General features: G+C 24.6%; 2 protein-coding genes across 2 annotated transcripts; both read right to left on the bottom strand.

The window, feature by feature from the left end:
- Positions 1–1,027: 1,027 nt before the first annotated feature.
- LOC113556170 (probable phospholipid-transporting ATPase IA) lies at positions 1,028–11,448 on the bottom strand. Its single transcript, XM_026960964.1, has 16 exons — positions 11,269–11,448; positions 10,918–11,198; positions 10,317–10,423; positions 9,048–9,143; positions 7,639–7,755; positions 7,339–7,468; positions 5,955–6,151; positions 5,586–5,870; positions 4,643–4,795; positions 4,077–4,271; positions 2,765–2,923; positions 2,519–2,704; positions 2,058–2,315; positions 1,837–1,955; positions 1,445–1,579; positions 1,028–1,356 (listed from the first exon to the last, which is right to left on the bottom strand). The coding sequence occupies exons 1-16, from the start codon at positions 11,277–11,279 to the stop codon at positions 1,314–1,316; spliced, it is 2,472 nt and encodes an 823-aa protein (XP_026816765.1). The 5' UTR covers positions 11,280–11,448; the 3' UTR covers positions 1,028–1,313.
- Positions 11,449–11,545: 97 nt separating this feature from the next.
- On the bottom strand, positions 11,546–19,681 carry LOC113558975 (phospholipid-transporting ATPase IB-like). Its single transcript, XM_026964573.1, has 5 exons — positions 19,519–19,681; positions 14,201–14,394; positions 13,437–13,535; positions 11,775–11,887; positions 11,546–11,680 (listed from the first exon to the last, which is right to left on the bottom strand). Exons 1-4 carry the CDS (start codon positions 19,571–19,573, stop codon positions 11,879–11,881), a joined length of 357 nt encoding a protein of 118 aa, XP_026820374.1. The 5' UTR covers positions 19,574–19,681; the 3' UTR covers positions 11,546–11,680; positions 11,775–11,878.
- Between the last annotated feature and the right edge of the window lie 646 nt (positions 19,682–20,327).

Here is a 20,327-nt window from a genome sequence, read left to right as displayed (position 1 = left end):
TAAATTAAAAAAATAACAGTAGATACTAAGATATTTGAATTTTTCACTAAATGTTTGTACACGTATACAGGGGGGGTTTTAGGATTCACCCCCTCCCACGAAATAATTTCGATTAACGAGGAAAAAATTGTTTCATTATGTTACGGCACTATATGTATTACTAAATTTTGTAAACCCCCCAAAACTTTTTTTTGTGTGCGTTCCTGATGTTTGTTATTATTTTCATTATATAATAATATTTTCAAAAAATTTTAACTCTTTTTAGATTATTTATAGGTATGACAAATTTTCAATTTTTATTTTAGTTTTTTTCTATAGATGTCTATAAAAATAATTGAAAAAAACATATTATGAAATATAATTGGTGATATAAACTATTAAGGGGAGTGGGCAATTTTCAATTTGTTGGGCCTCTACATCATAGTTACATATATTAAATAAAGAATTCCATTTATTGATGGTCCTACATAAATTACGTATAACTTTAATTTTTATTTCATAATTTAAAAAGTTTAGTTTTATTGGAATTTTTATCAAGTAACTGCTTCTGAATTATACTTACTTTTGACCGTGTACATTATATAATATGCCTCCAGAGGGGCATTCACTTCTCCCCCTAAAATGTGTTCGATAATTTACAAGACTAAACAATACTTTATTTCAAATCACACCTTCCGTCATTTAAGAGATCCTGGAAGAAATTTAATCATTTTAATACTGTACACTCACAAAGCCATGTGGAATAGTTAGTAATATTATAAACATGGATAGAATTTGGTATTATAATACCAAGTCATATATCTCTCATATGACATAAATACAACAATTTATTACATTCAATACGTACTTAGTTTAACAGTTAATAATATTATATCCGATTAAAATATTATTATTTACTATTACAATACCAAAGTAAAGATCAAAATTGAACATACTCGTATATCTACATAAAAATATGTGATAAAAAAAATAATATGCAATATATATCCAATTAAAATAATATAAATAATATACAGCACTCTGGAAATCTATATCGATATTGAAAAACCACAATATACCTAGTTATTAGTTATCAGTTTATCATCCAAGAACTTTTAACAAATAGGTCAAATAGGTAAATAAGTGTATATAGAAGTTCATAGAAAGTAGGGTAAAGTATTCTTAAAAATTAGTAAATTGCTTACTTCATACATAATTGTATATTTTCAATTGTTTTAAATATATAATTACTAATAGGTCTATTTCAATAAAGTTATGAAATGTTATTTATTATGTGGCTGGTATCGCATTATTTTTTTAAAATTCCATTTTTCTTAATCGTTATTTGTCATATCATTGCTTAGAGTTCGTTGAATTCTAAAACAAAGTTAAGTAAAATGTATTTAATAAAAAATATATTGAAAATATTAAGTTTACTGTTTGTCAAATCACACTTAATACTAACGTTATAATTATAATATCAAGTAATAGAACTACACTCGTAGTAAATAGTATTGTAATCCAAAATATTGGCGATCTAAATATGATTTCATTTATATTGATGAACACAGTAAAATGCATTAAAATGTTCTTTAATTCGCTAAATAACAAAACAAAATAAAAAACTATAAATAAATAATTTTTACAAAAAAGGAATAGGTATACCTATAAGGCTATAAATAATAATCATGAAATTATTTTAAAACAGTAATAAGTATTCTTTTTAACATACAATTGTCTAACGTATAGTAAGACGGAGACAATACAATGTGTGAGTATAACATCTTTTTAATTAGTACAAATAGTACAATAGTCAATATTACAATAAATAATTAATTACATATTTACATATCTTACTCATAAATTATTATGAATGATATCCATAGTAGTATTGATACCCATATAGCTAAGTGTACAATAAAAGACCATGACTGAATATGTAAACCTGCCTTGAAACACACAATGACCAACGTACACTAGATAAATAACGACCAACAATATTATTAAAATAGATAATAGTTATAAATATAACTTAGATATGATTATTAATTGTAGATCATTATGCTAATTTTCGTTACAGTGTATATGATGTTTCCGAATACTGAATAATCGCCTACTCTCCCCTTGATCCATATAACTTCATGCTTCATGATGAATAAACATATCCAAAATAAGAATATTGAGTGAAATAAAGCATTAATTATCCATATCCAAAACATTTTAAAACTAAATACATTTTGAGTTTTATAGTACAACTGTGGACATTTTAATCTTGTTTCTGTTGAGCATGAAGTTAGAAATAGTCCCATTACAATCGGTAGTGAAACTGTAAATAACTAAACATACACAAAAAACCTGTTTGCATCTGGTTATTAATTTAAATTTAAGTATCTTGATTAATATTTGATAGGTATCTACTATTTATCACAATCGGTATGCTTACATGGCTAACAACCAAGAGAGTTTTATATTATGTATTTATGTTCATATAGTTAGGTAACTTATAGTAAGCAACTCATAGTTTTAACTAAATACTTACTGATTTGTACGTGAAAATATTCCATCTATCGAATAGTACTTGACCAGACCATCCAGAATAAATGGCAAACCATAATTGCAATGAATTAAAAACAACAGTTTTATAGTGATAAAAATAAACCATTTTGGTAATCTTTTCATAATTCCAAGCGCCATGCACAAACAATAATTTTAATAAATAATTAAACTGAAAAAAATATTGATTTAAATTACATACAACTAAAATAATTTAGGTTTACTTATTTACTTGTCCAATTGAATAGTCTGAAGCATTGTATGCTTGTAATCCATCTAAACCTACTACACCGACTCCGATACTAGCTTTATGAAGCATAGGCACATCATTAGCTCCATCACCTATAGCCAAGGTTACTTCATTTGTATATTTTGTTACGAGATCAACAATCTGTTACATGGATTTCAACAATTGTAATACATTGTTTTTTCTAAAAGCTAATTAACTTATTATTGTGTTAATATTTTAGTTCTCTCTAGATTATCTGATAATATTTAATTTATATTATTTAGATTTTTTTTTAGATGTACATTATTTTAAATTTTCGATGTTCGTTCATTATCGGGACTACTAATAATAACACGGGTTTAATATGTAACCTACTAAAACGATATAAATTGGTGACGTAGTACCGATAGTTATATTTATATTCGATTATATATTGGCACGACGAGAAGGGGCAGTATGTAGCTTGGGCCTGGCCAAAGCAATCAAATCTTATATTTTACCTAATTTTTACTTAAATGTAAAAATAGGCCTAGTGCCCTTGATTACTCTCCACAGCCGTGATTATATATTATAAGGTCTAATTTTATTATTAAATGCATGTTTTATGACGTGTATTTTTGTCAATAATATCACAGACTATACTTATAAGAAAATATTATAATTTTTAGTACATCAAATAAGTAAATATTCAAAATAAACATTTTATATTTATATTGGATCATAGATCCTTAAATGATTAATGTAAATAACTATACAAATATTATAATTTAAAATAATTCTCTGTAATAAAATTCTAATAGTCCACACTCATGGGTTTAATTTAATATTAATAAAATATATTTTCATATTTCGTATATAGTCTGAAATAATAATATTACTTTGATAATTATTGACAATTTATTAATTCATATTTAGTTGTTGGTTCATTGCGTTAATAGTAATTAAATTATATGGGATTATTCAATTCAAAAAAATCAGTTTTAAATAAATGTTTACTAAAATATAAATTGATAAACTTTAAACACAAAATAATACGAATTATTCATGCCATGTTTTTCATAGGCAACAACCGTAGTGTTATAAAGTTCAGAGTTCTACTTTAGAAAAACATAAATTAGCTATGTATGTGGGTATCTACACGTGGGTACCTATACTTCTGAGTAGCAAGTAGATCATCATTTCAAATACGAGTAGATCGTGTAGTCTAATTTGGTTACATATTGAACGATTACCATTTTTTTTTAGCTAATATGAGTCGTCAGTAATAATTTATCATATAAATTAAAATAATAATTTAAATCAGTTAGACACCTACCTCAGCTTTCTGTGTAGGCGATATTCTGTAACAGATCACAGACTTACAGTTAAAGCACAATTTGAGAAATTTCATTTTAAGATCACTAGACAATGCGTGCTTCAAAAATCGTCCACATATTATCAATGTACAATTTATTGTTTCAACTTTAAGGTCCAAATTATACATTTTTTGATTTATAGCATGCCTGAGATCCTTGAAATTCAGGTACATAAGGTAAAATATAGTTTTAAAATCATTTCAACTAAAATTATTGGTAGGTAATATATTATTCAGTTATTACCATAATTATTATTAATTGTATTTCTAAGAATAATAATACCTTTAGCTAATAGTATAATTACTACATAAAAGAACTAATTAATAATATACAGTTACGAAAACTACAAACTAAAACCATTAGTTGGTACCTACTACCTATTTATCTACATAATTTTTTATTTAACTCAAAATCTTAAACTTAATGGTTCTAGAGATTAATGAGATTTTAATATTACACAGCAGATTGATTTTGTTGAATGTAAATACCTAGTTATCTATTGATTATTTATAATTTATAAATTTACCGTTAAATTTGATTCATTAAAAATAATTATTGAGCTATCTTGTGTAATGAGTGTTGTAGATAATCCAATATTTAATGCTGTTTCTTCTTTATCTCCAGTTAGTATCCATACTTTAATTGCTGCACACATTAATGCTTGGATAGTTTTTGGTACCTACAGCAAATAATATCAATCAACATATGAGATTTTAAGTAAAAAGTAACTACAAAAATTAAATACATGGGTTTACATAAAAATTAAATAATATTATAATATACATATTTGTATGACTTAATATAATGGTATTGTAACTGTAACAGTGCTACTGCTTTACTGTTATTTTATATTTAATCTAACTTCCGGTGTTGGCTAAATATTTTTAAATCAAGTAAGTAAGTAGGTACGACCGGTACGGGTTCTATTCAGTCAGATATTGCCAACTATATGTCCAACAACGGCCTCAAACTTGCTCCCGATAAATCAAAATGCGTGGTTTTGACGAAGAAGCGCCTTCCGTTCACCACACCTGCAAGTGAATGCTTGTGAAATTCTGGTGCAGCGCGCTATACGGTACTAGCTAGGGGATCGGTTCGATATCAGATTGTCTTTGTGAAGCACACAGGTGTCGTTTCCGTTAAGGTTTAGAAAGCTATGGTTTGCCGGGATAGGCTGATGCCAAATATAGGCAGACCACCGCATTTCGAACGTCAGTTGAGCATTGAGCGTTGGAGATAAAATTGATTCATTTAACGATTCATTAAAATTTTAATGAATCAATCACAGGCCACTTAATCATGTTAATGGACCATTAGTCCATTATTAATTAATTAAATGTACATTGATTATTTATGAAACTCAGTAATTAGGTAACTATAATTTGTTATGTATTTTATAAGACATACTAATATATATATTATACATATATGTACGTAATATTATTGTTAAAAACATAATATTAACCAACGTTGTCCTGTAATTTATTTTCAATTGCAGTCGCTCCAATTAGCGTCAGTTTCTTTTCTATTTTTTCAGCGACCTTATTTTTGGCACTTTCACGATCTATTAACACGGCAGATGCATTGAGATATTCATCTTTCCACTTATTATAAAAGCTTTCAGAAATATTTTTATATGCAAAACATAACGTACGGTAACCAGAGTGGGCAAAATCATTTAAGTGCATCAAGGTTTGGTTTTTGTACTTTTCACCAGATTTTGATAAGCGTTTAATGATACCGGTATCTGCACCCTAGAAAAATTGGCAGAGGTTTAATAAAGTTTTAAAATTATAAACATGTATACTTATATTAATATTTATTTTCATTTGTACTACTTTGCAAAATAATTTTATTTGACCATCAGGTGTCCGAACAATAACTGACATTCTTTTCCTAGAATTTGTAAACTCTATTAAATTTAAAATTTCATAAGTCTCCTCTCCGTATAATGTAGTAATAGTAACTGATGTTGGACTACGAGTATGAAATATAAATCCAAATTGTTGAGATCCAATGACTAATGCTTGTTCATCTAAATTATATGCATACAGATATATAAATTATTTAGAATAAATTGTGAAACAGAAAACTAAAATCTAAAAAAAATATATGACTTGAAAAAATATAAATACCCAAGTATAATAATGAAACAAAAATATAAAAATAAAAAAAAATTAAAATACATATAAATATTACTATTTACAATTTTATGTAATAAGTTTCCTACGCGCTTGTATATATACAATATATGTCATTTGATATGTAAGTGTCTACACAAAAATAAGCTAATCATTTGCGAGGTCCTTTTGAAAATAAACAACAGACAACAGTAAATTTATACACTTTCTTCATGATACTTAAATGATTATAAACAGTTTATAATAAACTGAATAAAATAAAAAGTTAGAGGGTTCATAATCAAACAAATCATACAAATCATACGATTGATCTGATGGTTTCTCCCATAATAATCAAGTGGTATATATATTTTAAATATAAACGGAAAAAGAATAAAAGTAATGTCTAAAATTTCTTGTACAATGAGAAGTTGAACTGTTAATTAAGGAAGAAGTAAGTGAGCATCAACACTTCTATTTATCAGTCTTCGTAAGAATACGAAACGTGCAAGTAGGCTTTCACTCATCTATCTGCTAAAGAAATAGATACCCAAGTTCCAACGATAGTGATCATGCTGAAGGTAGAAAAATATAAGCCACTGACCAAAAAAAAAAAAAATAAAAATTGTTTTTTGTTATTGACTTACGAATTACGACTAAATTTTATAACCGTATATCAAACCTATTAAACCCTAAAAATACATATCGGAATGTATATATAGGTATATAGTATATACCTATCTTGTGTACGAACTTACAAATATTATCTTTTTTAGGTTCAAGTAGGTAGGCGCTTTTAATATTTTTATCAAGCACCAATTTAAAGTCACAGTAACCATTAATTAATTTCTACCAGGGTTATATAGTTATTTCTAATAAAAACAACTTCTTTACCTCTTCGCAAAAGAAATTATTCTAGTTAGGTTAGTGGTTCAATTTAGTAAATACGTCTTCATTAAAAATAAAACCACTTATAAACAGTATCAACATTTGAGAATTCTAACATTGTAACTATATTAATAATTGTGATAATGCATTTGCATTACTAATCTTAGAATATACAAATATCGTAGGTACGTTGTTTGCATAAATTTGTATTTACCAGGAGACGATGCGTTGTACACTATTTTATCAGTCAGTTTTGACTTCTCAGGTATAACTGTATGACAGATAGACATTATTCTCAAAAATTCCAAGACATAGTTGTTTTTGGTAGAATGATTGATCGAGTTCTATAAATTATAAGCTATAATTAGTGGGTGCCCTTACGGCCATGCTAATAAGACATTTCTAGGTTAAAATGTTTAGTCGACAGTTTTTCTTTTTTTTGAATTACAACAAAAACAAAATAGATTTTGTCAAAAACCAGTTTAGATTTAATTATTAAACAGAAATAACTTACATATATAATTTTATTTTGAGATCCTTCTGGATAAAGTTCTCCAGCAATTGAACAATGTTTTAATTTCATAATATTCTTAGTCAAAGTACCAGTTTTATCAGAAAAAATGTATTTTACCTAAAATAAATTACATTTTTGTTCATGAATAGTTAACAAACACCTTAGCAAACGATATTTTAATTTTTTAAGTGAATTATAAGCATTTTCAAGTATTTAATAATTTCATACTCATAACTCCCTAAAAATTAAAATATCGTAAAAAGTCAACGAGAGAACACAGATAATGTTCTTACCTAAAAGTTTGATAATAGGTCAATTCACTCTAATATTAAAACTAAAAGCACACTATTGAAACTGGTGAACGAAAATTGACTATGTCGTACTTGTGTAAGACGGAGACAACACATGCGGGTGAGACGTCATAAGCATGAAGTTGGTCCCCCCACTTTGTCCAATCGTTTTCAAAATACCACCAAACAATAGCAAATTAATTGCAAATAATTGTAAATCGAGTTTCCCTAATTGCAAATCTTTTTTATATTTTTTATGAATTTTTAAACTTTTTTAGCCAGCCCCCTACTTTGTTCTATCGTTTTCCAAATACCACCAAACAATCGCAAATTAAGATTTCTTGCAATTGAAAAAAATCGTAAACAATGTATAAAACAAGTAATTAAGTATTAAAAATATTTTTCACGTAATATATAAAAATAAAATAATATCATTTTGCAAGCATGCCATTCGTTTTAAAAATTGTTGATTGTTCATAAATTAAAAAAATATATCTTCCACTAATAAGTTTATGGATATTGCTAGTTATACCTAAACAGAAAATAGTAAATTTACGGTAATATTCATATCTATGTTTGTATGTTTTACTTTTTTATGTAATTTAAATTTTTAAACAAGTTATGAATATAAAATAAATAAATATATTGCAATTAAAGATATAATTATTTTCGTAAGTTGAAAAATTAATAAAAAATATAAAAAAAGATTTGCAATTATTTGCAATTATTTAGTGGTATTTTGAAATCGATCAGACAAAACGGGGGGGGGGCAACTTCATGTACATTGAGACGTCCTCTTAATTATTATTATACGATTGAACAACATAGGTACTATTATATAATATATATTATCTAATGAATAGTATAGAAATACACAAGCTTATAAGTTATTACTAAAAATATGCTTTTAGTAAATTAAACATTTTCTAATTATGATAAAACAAAATTTATCTATTAGGTATTCGTAATTAATATGTGGTGTCTATTTATTAAGATTATAAAATATAAATATAATGAGGGTAGGTACCAATCTAATACAGTAATAATTGTGTCAAATATATTCGTGTGTGCATTATCTTATAATAACAAAATAATAATATCTAATTAATAAATAAATACCTTTGCCAACTCGACATTCAAATTTTGTGATCTAACCCTAGCACGTGTATTGCTTTCTTTGTGGTACATATCAATATCATTATTAATAAACCAAGCCTGTGGAATCAATAAATATCGATAAATATCAGTCAATTTAAACAAAAACAGTGAAAAACTAAACTAAAAATAAATACAGAAAGTAGTATACCTAGATACTAAAACTAAAATGGGTTACAAAGTTAACTTGAAAATATAATTTTACCAAATAATACGCTATAGTTTTATCTCAATTGTTTTATGATTTTAAAATTCCCTAAATAATTTTTTTTAATTTGAAGCTAATTTAAACTTTCTAAGATAATTTAGTTAACCAGATTGTAAATGAAATAGATTGAGGTCAATTTTGACAAAAAATAAACTAATGAAATATGATAAAATTAACATGTGCTCTTTATCCATTAACGCTTGGTTAATAGGCAAGTAAGTAACTTAGAGGTATTTGACCTTCAAATACTAGAAATATTTCTATCTTTAAACTTATATAATCATCAACCATCTGCATAATACTATCTAATCGAAGTTAGTATTATAACTCATATCATAAAATTGCGTTGAAAAAATAAATAAAAAAAGTGTAGATATTTATAAGTGTTGATATATATGTTTTTTATTACATTTTTTTATTATATCCGTCGATTATATGGTTGTTTACTGCTAGCTAGAAATCAGATGTATCTATGATGGGAATTATAAAATGTAGTAACTTTAGAGATAAATGTTCAATATTCAAGACGTTTAAGTACTTCTGTAAAAATATCTATTGAAATGTTATTTTTATATAATAGCTTTAACAAATATAGGCACATATATTTAGCTTCTTAATACAGGGGCGTCTTCAGGTCAATTCTACGGGGGGGGGGCGAACATTTTTAACTCTTACATACCGCTTTGATAAACTAAAACTTAAACCTATAATATATTTGATATAATTTCAACTTATATTAGCTTTAAACATTTCTGATATATTGTACAGATGCAGTAAAATAGGTACTTACAATTTTAAAGTAAATTATAATAATAATAGTAAAAAAATATATATATATGGTATTATATTATTATATAACAAAGTCTAAAATTCTTTTATTAGAAGCAGCAATCGCACCTATCGCCCCTCCTCCTCGGGGACGCACCTGTTTTAATATTAGTTATATCACCTACTTATTATTATAATATTTTTTAGTTATTTTTACGATTATTTGTTTAATATAAAAAAAAAAATAAACATTTTACCTGTAAGAAACGCACTACTTCAATATAAACATGTGATACGGGGATTGTATTATGAAATATAACGAAAAAACTGATTGATTGTAAAAGAAACGTGTACGCATTGACATCTATTAATATAAAAGAATAAACAAACTATATGAGTATAAAGTTTGAATTTATTTACCTATTTACATTTTACATTGTTACCTGATAATTTCAGATACTTAGGTACCTACTTACTAATTTATTTATAATTATAATTATTAAATAGATACCAACAGGCAACAATAATACATATTATATATTTATAAATAATTAAAAGTGTTGCAAGTTTTATTGTTCAATTAACGGATGTTTAACAAATGTGAGGGTATAAATTGTATAGACATTGGCTGACTGGCCATAGATATTATTTTCCATAGTAAATATAATATGTTAGTATTATTAAATATTTTGCATTAGAAATAAAAATTAAATTTATCATAAAAAATGAACAACTAAATAGATAAGTTATTAATTAAATTAGTTATTAATAATAACTTATTATTAAAATTTGTTTAACTTTTGAAAAATATTTTTCAAATAAAAATAACTATTTAAATAGGTACTTATATTGTATTACCTCTTTGTTCAAGATACCAATGTTTATTAGTATGGTTTTTAGTCCACCACAAAGAGCATAAAGCACACATAATACTCAGGAAAAAAATCAATAGAAAAACCGTTTTTAGTAACGAGTTTTGAATTGTTTCCATTGCAGTTGATTCTTTTAAAGAGTGTAAAGATTGATTAAGCATAATTTTAGTTTCATGACCGCTGTATATCACAACTCCATAGATCCATTTTGAATTTCGCAGAACTGATCCTCTTAGTAAAAATTGTTTATTATCTAAAGGTATAGGACTATAAAAGTAGATGTATTCAATTTTAATGCATAACATGTAGTTTCGTAAAAATTATAAATATGTCTCACTTTTTATTCATAATTGTCAGTCTTCCTAAAAAATTATAAAGTAACTTATTTGGCAATTCACATTCAATTATTCCATTTAAACCAATCAAATCTTTTAATTCTTTACAATGAGATGTTTCTTTAACACATTGTCTGATTTTTAAATTTTCTTCACCATCTAAACGCGTAGTTTCTATGTGACAAGTTCATACAGTTCGCTAAAAATTATCTAGTTATAGAAAATAAATAAATTACTGAAATCGTTTAAATACCTGGAGGAAAGTAGTACTAGATCTGCTGGAAAGATATTATTATTTTTAACTTTAATAATATCTCCTATACCGATTTCACTCCATCTTTCTTGAACTAAAATACCATTTCTTAACACTTCCACATATTTATGATTAACTTTATAATCTTTAATATGATTAATCTATTAAACATTTACACAATTATTAAGATAGTATTTGTACCAATCGTGATTTAATATATTTTATAGATCAGATTTCATTAAATTAGTTATTTACTTGTTATTCATCGTTGAATCTAAAATCCACACATGCATTTTAGATAAAAATACAGGACAAAACCGCACACTTTTTTAAGATCGTTGTATCCAAAAACTGCACATTTACTGCAACTGTACGAGTTGCAGACAAATGTATTATTTATTATTTTTAAATATAATACATTTTAAAATATATTACTAAATACATATATTATCTAGGTACTCATAACAATAATTACAAAATAATTCAATATTTGTTTACATGTTACAGTAAACATTTTGTTTTATTTGTAAACAAAAGCCATTTTAGATGGTTAAAATAATGCAATTCAAAATAAAATTTAGCATCTTTTCTATACTTGTTGGAAAATTTTTAACTTTCTTAATTACCTACATGGCTATATCTGATCTGTGCGGTTTTATTTTACTACGCCAAAACCAATAAAGTGTGCGGATTTTATCTATAAATCTTTTTAGAGTCAAAATCATTAATTTTCTGTTTTGAATAGGTACACACTTTTTATCATAAAATTCTTTTTTTAAGAGGACGTTATACCCGCATGTGTTGTCTCTGTTTTATTAATATAGATTATAGCAAATTTTCGTTCAGTTGAACACATTTTGTGATGTTAGCTTTAATATTAGAGTAAATTTACCTATTATCAAACTTAAAGGTAATAATATTATCTAAGGCATCTTATAGGTTATTATTGGTATTTTAATTTTCAAGCTAGTTACGAGCATTTTAAAGTTTTAATATTTTACATAACCATAACTCACTTAAAAATTAAGATATCAATAAAAGCCTATGAGATAAATGCACTAGATCTTAGTAAGATAGAGACAACACATGCGGGTATAACGTCCTCTTAAAAACTTTAATTTAAAACAACATTTTAAAAGAAATTTAAGAAAATATAAGTACAAGTCCTTAATATTAAAATAATACACAACAAGTATTTGAGTCACTAAAGATTTTAGAACACAAATATGCAGTATGCAGATAAGATTGATAAATAAAATATAATCGAAAATAAAAAAACTGAGGTTCTCACATTGATATTAGGTATCAGTCTACCTGTAAGAATAAATTTTAAGAAATGCTTTTTCAGGACCTTTTTTTCACGTTTTTGGCTTACTAATAAAAATGTTATCTATATATATATAAAAGAAAATACTTAATAAATACAAACTAGAACATTTCAAGTGTCAATAATGAACTTAAAAAAAAAAATTATCCTGAAACTTATGTCCACAAAATGATAATATAAAATAAATTTACTGAACATTTTTCACAAAAGCTCACTACACAGTACTCATACATCACTTCATTTAGAATTTTAAATGAAAAATTGGCTAATTTTAAAGAAGGTGTTAGTCATCATTTTTTTTTTTAACAAATTAGTGATTACTAATATGTACTAGGTAGTAGTCTACCTTATACCTATATTATACTGTTTCTTAATTCTGCAATGCTATTATAATTAATAGAATTAATATTTAATATACAATTTTTGCAACTTATAAATAATGCAACTTAAAAATATATCTGATAGGTACCTAAGATGTAACAAATATCAAGAATTTGTGCAATAAGCCACCAAATAATAAAAATGAAAATTCATATTATGAAGAGTGTGCTACAATTTATATATAAAAGAAATAGTATAAGTATAATTACTAGGTCTTTAATAATTGATTTTATAGCCGAGAATCCAAACTTAATTGTCAAAGGTAATATAGTTGTAAATCGGCCCACTGGAGATGCATCAGGTATTTGCTAAAAAATATACATTTATAATATATAAATAGGTAGGTAATAACTAATAATATAGGTACCTATGTTTAAATTAATATTAACCGTCAGTTTTTTTTCAAAACTTTAAAAAATTAAAAATATCTAGTATCTTTAATTTTATATAACTAGTATGATACATATTAAATATTTCCATTAATTATTCTTTAATATAAATATACAGTAATATAGTATACATATAGAATACAGGCTATCAATTATGTAAAATTAGTGTTATAGGTATTATAATTTAGAGTAGTAGCTGGTAGGTATTACTATTGATTTTATGCTAAGGGTTAGACTATTATAAAAATATAATATTATTACAGTGTGTGGAAATAGAAGGAGAACATGTTATTAGAAAAAACTTTTAAAAATATTAATATATCTTTTTATAAACTTTAAAGAAGTGTAATAACGCATATTATATATTATTAGATATCCCATTATGCTGATGGAAAGTTTAAGAGTTATTTTCAGATACCTATATAATTGTAATTCAATTAAATATTAATATAGTATATAATATCTACTATATTACATTAGTGTAGTTAATTTATTATAGGCATTAATACATTATACAACGCTACAATAGTACAGTATTATTAAGTTATTCTTAAATAGTCGTAAATTATCTATTACATACTAACCTGTAGTATAGATATAAATAAAAAATATTGGTTGGTGAACTTTATTAATTGTTCAGTGATAAAAAGTGGAAAAAATGATAAAATTCCGTATTGAGTAGTCACGACTCGATTTGATTTTTTTTTAAATTGTTCTTTGTCATTAAATCGTATGACTCTGAAACACTTTTGTCTATTTTCTTGATCTCCGTGACAATCTACAAAACAAACATTTGGTGTAAGATAAAATATTTATGCGATATTTTAATTGATATAGAGTGTATTAAAGGTCTTCATTCGATTTAAAAAATTTATATTTATTTTAAAAATGAAGATATAAGGGTGAAATAAAGTAAAATATATTTGTACAATAGTCAAGTTTTAATTGCTTTGGTTACCGTTAGTTTGTAGGTTGTAGGCAGGTGCGTCCTTATGGAGGGAGCAATCCCCCCTCGATGAGGTGAATTGACTTACATAGTAATTGGTAAATTTATAATTTATATTAAATTATTTGAATTTTTTTTTTTTATGAATGGTGTCCGGATATTGGTATACGGTATACTTATCCTAAAATATAAGGAACGCAATTGATATAGTGACCCTAAACAAAATTTGTATGTTAGCGCAATTGGTCCATGCCCAAATAGGGACTTACAAAGAAAAGGAACATAATCTTACATACTGCCTAATTGATAAAACAACTTTTACGAATTAAAAATTATATTATTAATTTTTTTTATATCCTATAATATAGGATGTTAAGACCTATATAATCGAATTATCAAACTTCGACTTTATTATTTGAGTGTAATTTATTATTAATACCTGAGATTATAATTGATAAAATGATAAATGTTATAAGATATTATAAGTTATAACTAGGCCATTTTTATAATTTTATATGCACTTAAAATCTTCAAAATAAGAAGTTTTAATGCTTTATAATTTTATCAAAATAATCTTTTGAGTTTTGAATGCATAAATATTTGTTTTTGGTAAAATATGATTTACCATAAAAATATATTAAACACTGAAAAAACAAATAAAAGTAACAATTTATAGAAATTATAAAATATTTAAATTAATCCTAAATTTGACAATATATTACTAAAATATATAATTTTATAGAAAATATGCTTTTTTATGTCCTAAAAAATTATGTACATCGATTTATAGATATAAGGAAGTTTCCTATACTGGTACGTATAAAAAAAATAGGTATAGAACTACTTCAACAAAAGAAAATTTTAATTCTCTAATTGTATTATTATCAGAAAATATATTTTTGAATCTATTAACTTTGATGAGACTATCCAGAAATTAGTTTTTCTAAAAGCAAGAAAAAAATGATTTTAATTATATTAAAAATATAACTTATTGTATTAATATATAAGATAGATGAAAACTAATAAATTAAAGAAACTGTTGTTTTATTTTTATCAACTTTTTACTTTGGTTATAATTAAAAAAATTGTTTTAGAAAAAATTATTAATTTTATAAAAAATAACTTTGCTTGGGGGCCCATTAAAAAATAGGCCCCTGCAGGGCCACAAACGGGTAAATCCGGGCCAGGGTGACATAGGAGCTTGTCAAAGTTGGAAAACTCGCACATAATAATGACAACTTTTTAAGACCAAATACAAAGCATTTATTTTGTTTACGTATATATAAATAAAATTGTAGGTAATATATATGAAATGTATAAACGAATCAGAATATTAATAAGTTATAATAATTTTTGACGTATTATACTATTATTATAATACCTCCTACCTCCATTACTAAAATATTGAAATAGTTACAGATTTTAATTTATTATAGATTTATTTATTGATTTTCTTGCATAGGTTTATTTTATAAAACTATTCTTTTCAAATTTGTTAATAAACCAAGTAGATACTAGGTACTTAACTAGTTTGAAAAAATAGTATGTATTGATCAACATAGTATGATAGCTGTCGCTGATAGCTCTGAATTTTATAAAACCAAATTAGTGGGTGTTATTACAGCTAAGAAACATGTGCAAAAGGTATCAAGTCAGATATTGTTTATGTCATTAATGTCAAGTCACTACAAAAGTTAAAATGATTTAAGATTTAAAGTTAAATGATAATCTGAAAATTAGTATGTCTATGAGATATAAATAACTATTCCGAGAAATTAAAAACAAAAATTAATGAATAGAAACGTTTTTTCTTCTGAAAAATCAGCATTTTTGACTTGACACATTTCTCCCAACGTCCGTCCAAATAATAATAATACATATTTTTTTTTCTTTTTTTTTTTGTTAATAATATATAATAAAACTAGTAATTCAATAGTCAACAACTGTACAAAATTAATAAGTAATAAGTAGATAATGAATAATAATGTTACATTTTACATTTATTGTACTGTGTTATTATCAATAACACTAAAAATAAAATAATTAAAACGGTTTTTACCATAAAATGATTGTAGTTTTTAAAAGGCCTAACTGCTGTTAGTCTGTATGCAATGAGCCTGAAAAACAGCAGGCTGTTTGGAAAAATAATAAGTAGTTCACAAACGGGCTACCCTAATGCAAAGAGCCTAGTCTTTTTGCAATAAAACTAATTTTCCATTTGGCCTACGACATATATTTGTGTAAATTTATATATTATAAAATTTATATTATTTATATCATAATATATTGTTCATCACTTCACCAGCAGAATATTATAATCAAAAATCTTGCAATAAGGAGTACATATTTTAAAAATGTGCTTAGCGGTAATACATAGGGCGTAAAATTATTTTTAACTCAAAATCATGGTTAGTTATGGGCATTAGTCAGTGGTTATAGGCAAGATGTTAATAAAGCCCCAACTAACTATTATAGTCTATTATTTGTATCCCGCTAGAACATTTATATCAATACAATAATATATATTTATACTGTATTCATTCTATCATTTCTATCACATGACATGACATTATTAGTTTTACACAAGGAATTTACAAGAATAATAATAAGTTAAAATAAGACAATTTTATAACATAATTATTTTTTAATCAATCTACTCAAAAATTTAATATATACGACCTAACCGTTTTATTTTGAAAGAATGTAAAAATTATATAAGTACTAAAAGGTTATTTAAAAATAAAAGTTATAAAGTTTACAAAAAAAAAAGTTATTTTTCTTAGATTTTACAATATCAATTACTGACTTATTTATAATAAGTTTTTATAGTTAATCAAATTCAAACTTGTCTAAGTATATTTTTATAATTAAACTATTTTTCTATTTATTAAGTCTAATAATGAAGTACTCAAATACGAAAAAGTAATATTAATTTGCATAAATGAAAATACTCAAGCACATAATAGATATCTCCATAAAACACAAATAGGATATCCTGACATATATATATTACAATAGGACTTTATCCATATTTAATTACAAATGATGCGTATGCATAGTCGCATAGATGATTATATTAAATATTTACATAAACAATAGATATACAGTATTGTACTTTGCACAACCACATGCCAGACGCAGACTCAAATAATCATGTGTACGGGCATGTACCTATCTAATATTTTAAAAGTCACTTGAACATTGTAATCCAGACAAATTTAAATAATTCATAATAATAATAGTATTATTTAAGATCAAAATAAACATTATAAGTACATGCCTAATAAGTATCTATATCTATATGCCTACATTACAACACTGAAAACAATATCAAATATTCAAAAATGGTAACGATGTCTCGATGTATTAAACATAAAAATAAAACATTCATTTTGTCGTGAATTTCATCTTTCATTGTATACTAACTGTTTAGTTATAATTATAATTTTAGATATTTGTGCTTTTCTCGGAACTTTTTGATTTTAAAATAATATTTTTATTCTTATCTGTCATTATCTATTTTAGTGGTAAAAAATGCTTCAATCTTCAACCAACTTTAAGATCAGTTTCTTGAAGCGAATTGCATGCAGGTAGTTGGTAATTTAATTCTCATTATTTTTCAATATAATCAGAAAAAATAAAAAATAAATAGGGGAAAATAAGAATTTTCATTCAAATCAAAACCAGTTTTTGACAAAATAAATTTTGATTTTTTGTAATAATTAGAAAATAAATAACTGTAGAGATTTTAATATTTATAACTAAATATTTATATTTTTATATTAGAATTTTTTAGATTTGATATTATTCAAAATATTTTGGTATTTGTGTTATTTACAATTTTTGATTTTTAAATTTATATTGATATATAATAATTTTGTTGTTGAATTAAAAAGCTTGAACATTTAATATAAGATTCCTCATCAATTACTCATACCCTAATTAAAAAATATTAGGAATACGTCATGGTTACAATTTTTTTTAATCGTTAAAAGTTCAAATTTATACAAAATTCATCAATAATACGAAAATTTGTAAATTATTATGTAATTAAAAAATGCATGATATTTTTATTTTAGCTCCTAAGGTTTAAAAATTTATTACAAGAATTCTCATACATTTTTATTTGGAAAAAAAAGTAGCGCTAATAAATTATTTTTTAGTGATTGACGGTACTGTAAATTCAAACGTATAATAATAATTTTTAACATTTTACAATAAATTATTACTCTACAAATATTAATCGTTTAAATTTGAAACATTTTGTTACAACTTTAATTATCAATTTTTCTTAATTTATCTAAAAAATAATTTAACCTACATATACATAATAGCAATAAAATGTATCATAAAAATACATATACTTAATTTTGTAGGCTGACAAAATGTTTTCGATCATCGTAATCGTTTTCCATATGTAATTATTTATCATTAATTTAAATTTTAACACATTCATTACAGTGACTTATACTCAAATACTCGTCACTCAATACAGCAGAACGATTATCTACAACACCCCGTTGTTTTTAATTGAGTCCTTAATCTAGTTAGCTTAGTAGCCTCATAGGCGCAAATAGTGTATGAATTTTTTTTTTTTTGCGGGGGGTTTTGAATATATTTCGAATGTATTATGCTTTATGTAGTTAACGGCTATTTTATGGTATTTATTATCTATAGTTAATTAAAAAATTAAATTGTTTAAAAACTATAGGTAGTATAACTCATATGTTGGTCTAGAATAACTACGCAAAATACTTATAGAAACAATTTACACCATTGTTCATAGTCTAAATATTTATTTAAATTTTAAATATCATAAACCTAAGGGCTAAAGACTAATACATATAGTACCTCTACATTATATTATATAAAATAATTATGTACATAATGTATGATGTGTGTAATTTTTGTATGTGCTGAATAAAAAGTATATGATAGTAAAAAATATTTTCTTACCGGAGTATTTGTACTGTACATTTTGAGATGGCTTTTTTGTCCTCCAGTTAAACATTTCAAATTCAAGAATAAAAAGTTATTTTTATTTAAATATAAACAGTTTGTTTAAGTTACAGTTGATTTTAATACTAACTAAAAACATAAAACGAAAAAAATATTGAGATTTACGTAAAATGTACACATTAAAAAGTCTAAACTGAAGTACACTTCTTGACACTTGTATTTTTTCAAGAAATCATTATCTTATCTTCATTATTAGTCACTTATAGTAATTATCTTTTTCTTTCTGAAAATTAATCTAAAGTAAAAATTATCCATAATTAGCTATAGGTACAGAGTACCTATCCGCATTCATAAATAAAGAGCAAATAATTAAAAATGTTTATTTAATTTATGCAGGCATTAAAATTTTAGTATATTTACTTGAATATTATTATTCTTCAAAATTGTGAATGCAATCATCTACAATTAGATTACTCAAGAAGGTACTCGAATTAGTAAAATCAAAACAAAATAACTAAATGATAACAATTAAATAGAGAAATAATAAATTCAGAAACTCGATTGGAAGCAGTAGTCGCAGAAAATATTATATAAGTAATACAAACTATGAGTTAATCATTAAACATCAGTAAATTATAATTCTTAACAGTTACATAAAAAAAAATTGCTTGTTGGGATTGGTTATGTGATTCTATAATATAATTTTTCATGTATTGCTTTAAAAATTTTAATTTATTAGACGTTGGTAGGTATATATAACAAATCTTAGTCTTATAAATAAAATAAAATAATATTCTAAAAATGTT

This window comes from Rhopalosiphum maidis, chromosome 3 (genome assembly GCF_003676215.2).
Source record: "Rhopalosiphum maidis isolate BTI-1 chromosome 3, ASM367621v3, whole genome shotgun sequence".
Taxonomy (NCBI): domain Eukaryota; kingdom Metazoa; phylum Arthropoda; class Insecta; order Hemiptera; family Aphididae; genus Rhopalosiphum; species Rhopalosiphum maidis.
This window is presented reverse-complemented; position numbering and strand designations above follow the sequence as displayed.

Coding starts and splice junctions, on each gene's coding strand:
- LOC113556170 (XM_026960964.1), bottom strand. Junction 7,756..9,047: donor TGAATGTCGAGTTGGCAAAG/GTATTTATTTAT, acceptor AATTTATTTTAG/GTAAAATACATTTTTTCTGA. Junction 1,580..1,836: donor TCATTCATAATAATTTATGA/GTAAGATATGTA, acceptor TTTGTTATTTAG/CGAATTAAAGAACATTTTAA.
- LOC113558975 (XM_026964573.1), bottom strand. CDS start 19,573: ATGTTTAACTGGAGGACAAAAAAGCCATCTCAAAATGTACAGTACAAA. Junction 14,395..19,518: donor TGTACAGTACAAATACTCCG/GTAAGAAAATAT, acceptor TTTGTTTTGTAG/ATTGTCACGGAGATCAAGAA. Junction 13,536..14,200: donor TATTTATATCTATACTACAG/GTTAGTATGTAA, acceptor TATATTTTTTAG/CAAATACCTGATGCATCTCC.